Here is a 12553-nt window from a genome sequence, read left to right on the forward strand (position 1 = left end):
CGATCAAAATCTGCCAGCACAAGGGCAGGACGAGGCGGCCCATCAACGGTGAAAGGTCACAATGGCATTGGGTTCCTGCCACATTCGTTTTTGTTTTAGGGCAGCCCCTGGTGGTGCTGCAAATATACTAGTACATCATTTGAAACTACTTCCTCCGTTTTTAAATACAAGTCTTTGTAAAAATTTCACTATGAACTACGTACGAATGTATGTGTATGCATTTTAGAATGTAGGTTCACTTATTTTGCTCTGTACGTAGTCCATACTGATATCTCTACAAAGACTTATATTTAGGAACGGAGGGAGTAAAATATAGGGTTGCTGCAAAAAAAAAAATCAACACCAAATAGAGATACATCATCTATTGAAGCTGGTCTTTTGGACTAAAATGCTCCAAACGGCAGTTTTTTTGGGCGCAACCGCCATTTTACTGTTGGGGACGCGCTAACAAACAGTTTCAAGCTACCAACAAAAAATCATCATATATAATAAGCATGTGCAAGTCATTAATTATACTCGCAGCAAGGACAAGAATTACAGCGTGGATGAAAAGGTTCTCTCATCTGTACATTTCTTGATAACTCAAGGAAAGCCCCTGGGCACTACACTAAAAGGACTCTTTCCTTTTTCTCTCTCAAATGTTGCAAATATGTAAATACACAAGATACAATCGGCGTGTGCTGCACATCTTTAGAGCATTTGCTAACAGCTGCAGGCAGGCAAATAAAAAGATTGCCTTCACAGGACGTGTCCAAAGGGGAAAAACCTCGTGGACTTGATCAACCTCCTACTCTCACAAATATGAATACACAAGCACCCAAATTCACAACCTAATAATATGTGCAGCGCCGTCAAACCGGGCACGGTTACTTTATCAGCCACCACCGTGGACTTGATCGCCTGGTCCAGCAAGAACAACCTGCATTCAGCAGATGAAAGGTGTAAACATATTGCTTCACAAGTTCTTATAAATGACGCAAATTCTTGAGCACAATAACACTCACGTTGCAACTGGAAGCAAATTTCCGAGCAAGCATAATCGCGGCATTCCTATCCCTGTCCGTCTCGAAAGCTAGAGTGTAGGATAGGCCTTTCCTAGTTTGCCAGAAGACTGCACAGGCCGCAGCATTACCACCACCTCGGCTTCCACACAACTGAAGATTGCCCAAGAGAACAAGATGGATCGTCAGAAAATAACCTCAGAATATACAGAAACTTTTCGCCAATTCCGATCGAATTGTTTGCATATTCAATGATCCTTAAGTTCTAAATAAACATGACAGGGCTAATGATCAGAGAACATTCTTAAGTTTCTGCGGACTTATATGGAACCATTGTTTGTTTCCGAAATATTATCAGGAGACCTAGAAGGTCAGGGCCCATATTTTTGTTGTAAACTGGCAAGCATGGTTATTTAAGATATTGTACAAGGATTTAATGCTACAAGCTGACACAGCACGTTTAGGAAACAAAACATTACAATTGAGTAGACATCACTTCTGTTACATATGTGCTGTGAACGTGATTTCACTTTACCTTCATTGTGGTGGAATATGACTCCCTTGCTTTTGTAGACCTTCCTTTCCGAAGCTTCACTCTCAGCTTTCCAATATGAAATACATGGACAGATTTTGATGCGTAGTCATTCCCATTCATTTGGGTTACTACCACCTACAAAGCAGCACAGATGCAAACCCCAATTAATTTATATCCAGTAATCATTCAAACGCACTGATATTTCCTAGCACAAAATAACAAGATTGCACTTTTTATAGCTGGTCCAATGTCAAGGCAGTAGAATAATCAAAGGTAAAGTGTTTTGAAGAAGTTTTATACTGGATTACTGGTATCCTATAGGCAAAGAAGTTAATACATACATTGAACTCAATATCCGCCCTTTTCATTAGCGATTCCACATAATGTTCCAGTCCTGAAGCTGTTCAAAGTACACAACAGAGTCAGCCATTAACACGAGCTTATATCCAATATCAATGACTCATTGTTATAAGAATGTGTGACAAAATGAAGTTAAACAAGCAGGGCCATTGGCAAATTGTAGCATGAGGCTAATTCATATAATACCACAACACAAATCAAATCGTGCTTATGCCTTGTCAGGTCAAAATAGATGGTGTTATTAAGGTCTACCAAAGGAAGAAAATCAGTGTAAGGATCAAATGTATGAAGAGGATGACCGGCACAAGTTGGAATAGTAAATATCGGGTCTGGGATGTGTGGAAGTTGCTAATGCTTTATATATCACAAAGAAAGCAACAGAACAGTTCAGTTATTTTCTGGAAGAAACAAACATATCCACATACATAAGTTATTTCCCCCATAATTCGGCAGATAACAGATGTTAAAAGAGAAGTGAGGAAATGCCTAACCATGATTTATAGGGCCATCTGTCTGAACCGTAACTTTATCTGCTTTCAAAATTATCTCTGCTTGCAACAATTGGCCAACATCAAATGGCTCTGGAGCATAAGTAAGTCTCGTTGCACCTGCAGCAGAAAATTAAATACATCAACATATAAATAAAGGAAAACAATGATCCAAAAAGGTATTAGATGTTCTCATGAAACATAGTTTAATGCAGAGATTTTTGCCGGATGAGTCTGTTCCTTTCAATGCTCATGGAAGATGTCTAGCAAGCTCTGGGAACTATTTGGGAACGGCATGAAAGCCCTGTTCTGGGAGGATCGATGGCTCAACGGGCGCTCGGTCGGCGAGCTCATGCCCCTGCTCTACAACTGCATCCCCAAACGGCGGCGCAAGGCTAGAACGGTGGCCGAAGGCCTCAACGGCAACGCTTGGGCCCGAGACATCCAGGGTGTTCTCGGCCTCCATGAGATTGGCCAGTATTTGCAGCTTTGGCAACTCGTGCAGCAGGCTACACTCAGCGATGCCCCTGACCAACTGATTTGGAAGTGGACCGAGAGCGGCATCTATTCGGCGCAGTCTTGCTACTTGGCTACCTTCCAAGGATCATCGCACTCCTACTCCTGGAAGCTGATCTGGAAGGCTTGGGCTCCCCCTCGGGTCAAGTTTTTCCATTGGTTTATCGCTGCTGGACTGCCGACCGTCTGGCCCGCCACGGTCTGCAGCATCATCCGCGTTGTCTCCTGTGCGATCAGGCGCCGGAAACGATCCGGCACCTCATGCTTGACTGCCCCTTCTCTGGGCAGGCATGGCACGAGACCCTGGCCTGGCTACGCATACCAGCGCCGATTCCCAACCAGGAGCCCACCCTCATGGACTGGTGGCGACACGCCAAGGACGACACGCTGCAAGCACAACGCAAGGCCCTGCAATCCGTAGCGCTTCTAGTACCATGGCTCGTTTGGAAACATAGGAACAGCTGCGCTTTCGACAACGCGACGCCCTCCCTCGGCACGCTTGTCGACCGGATCAAGGAGGAAGCCGGCTCCTGGGCTAAGGCCAGAGCCGCAGGCCTTAGAGTAGTCCTGCCCCCTTCATGGGACGTGCACTGAGCTTTGTAACTGATCCTCGATTATTCGTCCTAGGACGACTGTAACTGACTCCCTACCTTTTCAATGAAAAGAAACGCAAGGTCCTTTGCGTTTTCTTGAAAAAAAGCTCTGGGAACTATTCATTTATCAGATTACATACCCGATACGAGCTCTCTGTGGCCTCCGGAAATTACACGGTACCACTGAGCTGGACAGCTTGAGATGTCTGGAGCACCATCAACTCGAGGGACAATACGGAACTGTGATCCAAGAGTATCAGAACCTTCAAGCTCAAAGAGTTTAGAGCTATCTTGTTCAAGCCTCTTGATCATGGCAAGCTGAACATAAAAGTGAGTGGTGATTCACATAGCTCGACATTACTCAAATTACAATTTAAATAATATGGAGCTTGTCCTAACAGGAATTACCTCTTTCTTTAACTGATTGCAAAGCTGTGTTTTTTCTGATATAAGTGTACGCAGTCCCTGAAGCTCAAACTGCATGTCCATTACCTACGATATTTTGCATGACAACTGTTAGTAAATACATGAGGGGCAAATTGCCACAGTATGCTTTGTTTGATTACAAGATATATGAAAGTATAAGAAGCAGAGAGCATTGAGAAAAAAAAACATGCCAATTTGTAAGAAAAGGAGTTAGGACTAAAAGAGGAGGGAGTACTCTATTTGAACTTGACAATGAAATGCAAATGGAACAGAGGAAGTATCATCAAATATTAACATAAACACAAAAAACTATAACTCCATGAATAGAACAATGAACCAATGATGAAAAACAAACCTTGCTTGGCTGGTGTAGCATTTTTATTCGTCTAGCCTCTCGAATCTCTTTCCTAAGTTCCTCTATCTCCTGATCAGGAAAAAACTAAGATTTTAAGTAAAAAAATGTAGCAATTACTCGAATCAAAAGAATCATGTCAGTGCATTTGCATCACCGACTACATAAGAGGTAGTTCAATAACAGTATAGAAATATCCAAGCTCATCATTAATTGAGGAAGCACCTCCTTCTCTCTGCTACTTGATGCTGAATCCTGCTCCTGCAACGCTTTCTCAACTTTTTCTATTGCAGCTCTAGATTTTTCAATTTCAGCGAGTGCAAGAGCTCTTTCCTCTTCAGCTACCTTTCGGGCATCTTCAGTAGCCTACGATACAGAGGAGAATGGTAACTTCGTTATTCAGATGTAACCAAATGGTGTTATTGTAATGCTAGTAAATACTGATATCTTAATAGGCATTCAGAAGATTGTTGTGAAACATCGCACATACTAAATGATACGAAAATTGAATGTGGCTCGTGACTGAAAACTAGGACTGCTTTTCTTAAGTTAGGCACAACACGACCTCGTGAACAGGACATGGTACATTATACGACAAACTATAGCCTTTGGTTATCAAGAATATAAAAAATAAAGACAAAAGCACACAGGATAATTTGCCCAAGAGATTCCGTGTTGTAGCTTTAGAGATACAAAATGGCTCAAAAGACAATCTAATTCTCGTACACATTAAGGTAGAATTAGGCCACTGTGCCAAGTTTTCCAGAAAAAACGAGAGCATTCTGCAAACGAGCCAGGCACTCCTAGACTCTCACTACAACCACCAGGATCTACGGACAAATTTACTTTTCATATATGAAATTATGAGTTATCAGTCTTATAAAACAAAAGCCTTACCACATTCTACTTGAACAATGTCTACAGTATCAGCATGTTACAATATACATTTCCTAATGTACTGACAATTAAAAAAATATTAATTACTTATGAAGCCTCAAACATTTTTCAGGCTCTCCGATCTGATGTTACAAAGTTTAAACAGGCATGAATAACAAATTCGATAATTAAGAAATGGGGTAAACCTGCTTGAGGAAGCTAGCCAACTTTTTTACTTCAGCCTTCTCATAAATTAATTCACCTTCTCTTTGAGTAAGTTGAACTGCTAGTGCTTCCACCTGATAGAACATAACTAGTCATAATCACTTCAAAGTTTTTGGAACAAAGGTAATATGAGAAAAAAAGAAAACATCACAACTGGAGATAAAGAATCATAATTAATAAATATGAAATATGATGGTTTATTTTACATGCCTACTGAGACTGATAAGCTTAAATCCAAAAATGTGCAACCAAAATTTATTAGTACTGCTTTTCAGAGCATTACATTAACACAATCTTTCAAATTTGAGCATTTTTAAAACGCTCAAAGCATCATGTACAAACTATTATGTGAAAGCAAGTAACGAAAAAGCACAATCAAGGTTGGCAATTGGTACCTAATATCGTGTACAAGAAAAAGGTTGGGCTGTTTGCAGGATGCTAGCTTAGATAAATCATACACGGGTGAAACTAACTTAACTCATACTTTCAATTAAGAACAATTCAATCAAATTAAAAGTAGCTTATAATAGAAGACAAATATTGGCAGTCTAGAGAAGAGATTAACCAGCGAGATAGCTTCATCAGCATCATCTCTGTTTCGACCAGCCACACGGCCTTTCAGCGTGTCTAGAACATCTCTGAGCTTCTTCAGAAGAACCTGCCTGTCCAGGGAAGCTGCTTCACGCCGCTTAGCCTGAAACATGAAGCAACAACTTTAAAATAGAATTTCAATGCAAGGAAGTTACTACGAGTAGAATGTGATATTTATCCTACTCCCTCCGTTCCTAAATATTTGTCTTTTTAGAGGTTTCAAATGGACTAACACATACGGATGTATATAGACATATTTTAGAGTGTAGATTCACTCATTTTGCTTCGTATGTAGTCACTTGTTGAAATCTCTAGAAAGACAAATATTATGGAACGGAGGGAGTATTTAGCAAGGCCCCATGGAACCGATATACTTATCAATTTGAAGCGGATTTATATGCTCCTTTGAAAAGGAATAATCTTCAGGAAAGAGAGGTAAGCTATAAATGAACTATGACTGTGAGTTCAACAATGAGTGGATCAATTAATGTGAGCTCTGGAGGCACGCTCTGGGGACGCTGACACTGTTAGGGGAGTCTGATAACAACTCCACAATATGGTCATTGACAGATAAGTTATCAGGTATAGTAATTTCACTATCTCTAAATATGTTTATCCGTATCCAGGTGGCATGCCACATCATTCTTCATATAAGGAAGCATGTGAAATTCTAACCAGGGAACCATGGCTTGTGTGAACAACCTACAGCTAATTACAACAACTTTCATATATGTGTCGTTGGAGCTCCTGGTATACTCACATTGTTGACAAAAGTCAGAACAAGATGAAGTGCTTGGACTGATTAGCATACCTCTTCAGACAACTTGGAGGCACCAGACAGACCCTTCTCAAACTTCTCCCTGAGATCACGCACTGACAGCCGCTTTCGCTGCTCTAGCAGTTGTGTTGTTTCTTTCGCAACAATCTCCTTCAAAGGCACAACCTCGTGCGTCTCCTCTGGGTCAATGATTTGGTTGTTTGGCCCAATCCTGTAGTCTGGAAAGTGGCCCTTGGGGAAGTTAACATCAGAGGATACCATGTCAAGTGCATCTTTCTGCATGCCTTCTCCCGAGTCATGGATGACCCTTGTCATCTGCGGTACTCTGATACAGAACAGAACAAGAATATATATTTTCAGTGCGAAACCAGATAAAGTTGTAGTATCAGTAGAACATATGAAGGTGCTAGCTGATGATATATTGGGCATGTCTCATGGTGCAAACAACCTGACGCTATATGAAATCAGGCGCAGCAAAGCTGGGGAAATCTAAAATGCTTTGAATTGATGGTTATTTTTCATTCGCGTAGCTGAGCTTATAGAAGCACATCACGACAACTTAACCAGGAAGTAAATTCGACCCAACCAAATATCTACCTCACCAAAACTAGCTAAATTGGCATCATCCAGTGAGTCCAAAGTTAAGAAGCAAGATAGAAGCAAGGAAAGGAGCAGGCTAAGCTTTACAATTAGAGGAGGTATGGATAGATAGGTCAGTTCAGGGACATGAATTCTGGAACAAGACAAAGCGACAGCCTTTGGGCTAAAAATTGCTAATCGTGCGACATGCTAGATTCAAGGTGAGCTATGACAAAACCCGTGCTGATTTGTGTGGAAGAATACAAATTTCTTACCAGGAGCAAGGAGACAAGCTCTTAAAAACGTGACTGGATATGTTCTGTAACGAACTGACAATACAGCCCAACCAACTAACTAACCGAAAAACACAGTCGCTGAGACTTGAAAGGAACAAACTTTACGACAGGGAGACAAGCCATGTAACTTTTGTCTGCCCCCAAATCCCACAGCAGCATGGATCCTCACCTCATGCGCGACTCCCGGGATCGCCGGAGAGCCGGGCTCCTCACCCAATCCGCCGCCGCCGCCGCCGCCGCCGCCGTCCCACGAACACGAACGGGAAGCCTCCGGAGCACGCAACTACTCTAGCAGCGGGCAAATGGCGGAAGGGCCCCCTCCGCCCAATCCAGCTAGGGTTTTAACGCCCGTTCTGCTTTGAGAAAAGCTGGATGTATGGATCGAGGCTGTTGCTTTCGATCCCGTGGAAGTGGAATCCTTTTTCGGCCGGTGGCGAGTTCGAAATTTGGTTGCGGGATTCGGGTGAGCCTGCCTGACGCCGACGGGCAGACGGAGGAAAAGAAACGACGAACGCAACGGAGGGAGGGGAAAGGTGGAAGAGTACGGCGTGCTGGTGACGGAAGCAAGCGGCAGAGGAGTTAACCATTCAACGACGGATTAGCAGCAGTCTGGTGGATTAAATGTGGGCCCACCCGTTTTAAAATGGGCAGGGCCGGGGGCATTGATGGTATTTGCTTGGTACAGTCAAAAGAAGGATGGACTCGCACTGTCACTGGACGACCATTTTTCTAAGCTCGGATTCAAATCGCTCCTGGATGGCTCAGGATGTTAATCTACTGACGGCATATACAATGCATAGCCTCAAGGTGATGCCTCACATGCTATGTAGGATCGGATATGACGTAAAGTAGGTTCGGATAGGGAAGCGGGATCTTTTTCAAGAGGCGGGTGCTTGAAGAAAAAAGTGTGGTCCGGTGACAAAAGCTGAAAAGGCTGAAGTAAAAAGTAGAGATGCATGTGTACTAGAGTCTTTATTTTTTACTAGTAAAACGCATGTGCGTTGCTACGTGCTATACTGTATATAAATAAATCAGACAAATTATTGATATTGAAGCTTATTTCTCTCTCATACACCAACCTCAAGGTCGACGGCAGGTTCCGGCGATCTAGTGTAGCAACATAAAAACTCCACCCCATGACACACCCTTATGTTTTTCTGTCGGACCCTCCCCTTCCGCTCGGTTTTCGCCGTAGTGAGACATTTCTTCTCGCTGGAGCCCTCTCCTTTAAAATGGGATGACGCCCACCTCACCTTCGCCATCACGGCCTCTCTCCTTCACACCATACTTCCCCACGGAGGGATTGCATTTAGACGTCGAAAAAAATCGATGGCGAGGGAGTCATGGAGGAGGGGTAGAGAACGAATCGGTGAAAGCCCAAAAAACCTGCGTACAATGTTCGCTCCGCCTGGGTCATAGAGGAGTCCCCCTGGTAGAGGAGTTTGGGGAGAAGAAGACGGCGACGCGAGGACACGTTGGGAGGATTGCAAGGAAGGCACGCTGGTAGAGGAGATCGAGGAGAAGAGAACAGCAGCGCGAGGACGTCGGGATTATCGCGAGGAGGGCATGCGATGGGAGGATTGCGTTCACATACACGTTAATGGGCCAGCCCAATGCTGTGATGTGATGATGTCAAAGGTGGGCGAAAGATAGGAGTGGTGGGATGAGGTGGAGTGAGGCGAGACTACCAACTAAGACATTAGTAGTAGAGATTACTGAGAGTTGGTACAACATACATAATCCTTATGGAAAATGTTAGGCTGAATCTTTGAGTAAGTGAATCTATCTTGTAAACTCCATTGTAGACCATGCATACACATTATTCTCCAGAAAAACTGGTGCAGATTATTTGAAGGAGCTTGATATCCCATAGACCATAGTCCTCGTGTAGTCTTGCATTGAAAGATATAGGTATGTAAGACAGTTAGCTTAGAATGAAATAGATAATTAAATGGAAAAGAGAAGAACTGAAATGAGGTAGAACTTCCAGTAGGGTCACATTTCATTACTCAGACTAACCAAAAGTTTTAGAATCGAGTTCTTGGAGCTCTTTGTCTTTGAGGTCATCATTCTTTATAATCTAAAACGTGAACATTTGGTTGGTAAAGAACATTACGTGTTAAATATGACATGTTATAGCAAGCCTAATATCAGAACCACCTCTCATGGGCACAATCAACTCCCTAAAGCCTCTTTTTTTATCAGATGCATAATGCACATCACTTACCGAGGAAGATTTAAGCCTCTTCAACATAACAATCGGCATCCCTTGTCAAAGCTCACACCAAAATAACTGCACGTCTAATCATTCTACCCTTTGATTGATAGACTGAAAATAAGTACACAAAAGATAGGAGCTACTCACATTCAAACTTCTGCCACAAGCTCGTTGATGGTCATGCCCCTTCAACATGTTCACACATAGTGCGTCAAAAAATAATATTCCTCCAACCAGCCCATACAGAATGCCTCGAATTGGCATGATAAAACAAATCCAGATTGCATTATTCATCGAAATGATAAAAAATGAAAACATCTCAAACCAATATGTATGTAGAATCATGAAATTATATCTTATGTATCAAAGCGAATATACAACCTTTCAAAAAGCGAAGGAGGACCATACATAATACAATACTCCTTTCCAGCGCTTTACGTCGCCTGCCTCCCAATGCATCCCTGGTCATCTCCATGGCCTATAGGAGGCGCTTCACCTACAGCAGAATTTCGAGATAGGAATCCTTTCTTCACCTACAGCAAAATTTCAAGATCCCAACACTATCAGGCTAATACAAAGATCCATGAGAAGTGTGAACGCACCAACGTTTCCGGGTATTCATGGACCATACGGGTAACTGATTTGGAAAAGGTAGGCGGCGATGCTGGCATGGCCGACGGCACATGATGCATCTATAGTGAGACCGGCGGCGGCCAGCAGCACCGTGGTGGCCCAATTCGATAAGCCCGGCGGTCGAGTACATGGAAGGCCAGTAGCCCACGCCCACGACGTTGGCAAAGTAGCTCGGGATGGCAGCGGCGAATCGCTGGGTCACCCGTGTCAATGACCTCGAGGCGCTGTTGGCGCGAAGGGGAGCATGTTTCCACTGTCGCAGATCTCCCATGCGACATCAATGGTCGACAGCATCGGTCTCTCTCGATGGACCGGATCTTCCCTGTCACGGTATTCGGGGGAGAGGGGGTAGGCAGTGCCAAACAACGGAGGGAGAGGCTTGACCTGGCAGGTTCTTGAGCGGTTTGACAGTTCTTTTTTTCGACGATAGCTGAATGCCCTTGCGTTGCTATGGGACATCCAAGATATATATATTGATCAATAACCAGAAGGTTATTAATTCTACTTCACAAACTTCGACAATGCATGCACATTTTAATTTTCGATCAAAAAACAAAGATAACAAACTCCTATAACAGTGGATAAAATACAAGAAATTAGTCTAACTGAAAATACCACGTCTATCTTAGAACGTCTATAATATCAGTTAAGAAGTCTACTACAAAACTTACTAACAGGTGGAAAAGGGGTAGCTAGTATCTCTCCAACAAACAAAATCATACCATACAAAATAGATTGCCTGCAGTCAATAAAACAGTAGTAGGGCATCTAAACAAAAAAATACATAGGGAAAATGGAACATGTCGTTTCGAAGATTACATTAATCCTGTCAATGTTAACCACAATACTGAAGATAGGCCATAATGGCCACATGACCATCTGCACTGTACTGATAACGGAACTGCGTGTCTTCATTGCTATCATTATAGATTAACATATTTAATTGTTTCAGCACAAAGGTTCCATAATGTCAGGGTTGTTGGAGAACATAGTAATTTCAACTGTTGGGGAACGTAGCAATTTCAAAAAAATTCCTACGCACACGCAAGATCATGGTGATGCACAACAACGAGAGGGGAGAGTGTGATCTACGTACCCTTGTAGACCGACAACGGAAGCGTTATGACAACGCGGTTGATGTAGTCGTACGTCTTCATGGCCCGACCGATCAAGCATCGAAACTACGGCACCTTCGAGTTTTAGCACACGTTCAGCTTGATGACGATCCCCGGACTCCGATCCAGCAAAGTGTCGGGGAAGAGTTCCGTCAGCACGACGACGTGGTGATGATCTTGATGTTTAAGTGTCGCAGGGCTTCGCCTAAGCACCACTACAATATTATCGAGGACTATGGTGAAAGGGGGCACCGCACACGGTTAAGAGAACGATTTTAGAGATCAACTTGTGTGTCTAGGGGTGCCCCTGCCCCCGTATATAAAGGAGCCAAGGGGGGTGCGGCCGTGTAACATCCCGAGACCGATGTGCCAGGTGTCGTGCAGTTATTCGCTGTTGTTGCCTTGTCATTGCTTGCCTGTCATGCATTGCATATCATGTCATCATGTGCATTTCATTTGCATACGTGTTCGTCTCATGCATCCGAGCATTTTCCCCGTTGTCCGTTTTGCATTCCGGTGCTTCGTTCTCCTCCGGTGGTCATTTCTACCTTTCTTTCGTGTGTGGGGATTAAACATTTCCGGATTGGACCGAGACTTGCCAAGCGGCCTTGTTTTACTACCGGTAGACCTCCTGTCAAGTTTCGTATCATTTGGACTTCGTTTGATACTCCAACGGTTAACCGAGGGACCGAAAAGGCCTCGTGTGTGTTGCAGCCCAACACCCCTCCAATTTGGCCTAAAACCCACCTAAACTTACTCCATCACCTAGAGCGTTCGATCATGATCACGTGGCCGAAAACCGCACCTCATTTGGACTCTTCTAGCTCCCTCTACCTATATATATGTGGCTCTCCCCGAATTTTTCGCGCAGTCCAACCCTAGACCCAACTCCCTCCGTGCCCCCGGACATGTCCGCCCGCCGGCGGACGCGTCCACCCAGCCGGCCACCTCACTCCGGCCTATCGGAGCCC

General features: G+C 43.6%; 1 protein-coding gene across 2 annotated transcripts; it reads right to left on the reverse strand.

The window, feature by feature from the left end:
* Positions 1-482: 482 nt before the first annotated feature.
* Positions 483-8179, reverse strand: LOC123062342 (stomatal closure-related actin-binding protein 1). 2 transcript variants are annotated; one of them, XM_044485807.1, is made up of 13 exons: positions 7786-8179; positions 6775-7066; positions 5938-6066; positions 5354-5446; positions 4497-4637; positions 4275-4343; positions 3902-3985; positions 3634-3811; positions 2388-2504; positions 1878-1936; positions 1537-1671; positions 1005-1154; positions 483-919 (listed from the first exon to the last, which is right to left on the reverse strand). In XM_044485807.1, exons 1-13 carry the CDS (start codon positions 7788-7790, stop codon positions 875-877), a joined length of 1497 nt encoding a protein of 498 aa, XP_044341742.1. In that variant the 5' UTR covers positions 7791-8179; the 3' UTR covers positions 483-874. The 2 variants fall into 2 exon arrangements, with proteins under 2 accessions (XP_044341742.1, XP_044341743.1); XM_044485808.1 differs by lacking the exon at positions 7786-8179 and adding an exon at positions 7339-7553.
* Positions 8180-12553: the final 4374 nt, after the last annotated feature.

Source organism: Triticum aestivum, chromosome 3A, assembly GCF_018294505.1.
Source record: "Triticum aestivum cultivar Chinese Spring chromosome 3A, IWGSC CS RefSeq v2.1, whole genome shotgun sequence".
In the NCBI taxonomy this organism is placed as follows: domain Eukaryota; kingdom Viridiplantae; phylum Streptophyta; class Magnoliopsida; order Poales; family Poaceae; genus Triticum; species Triticum aestivum.

Excerpts from the sequence above, each read along its gene's own strand:
- LOC123062342 (XM_044485807.1), bottom strand. Across the intron at positions 1,937-2,387 it reads AGATGGCCCTATAAATCATG|CTTCAGGACTGGAACATTAT; the intron begins GTTAGGCATTTC and ends TACTTTGAACAG. Across the intron at positions 920-1,004 it reads AATTTGCTTCCAGTTGCAAC|GTTGTTCTTGCTGGACCAGG; the intron begins GTGAGTGTTATT and ends TGCTGAATGCAG.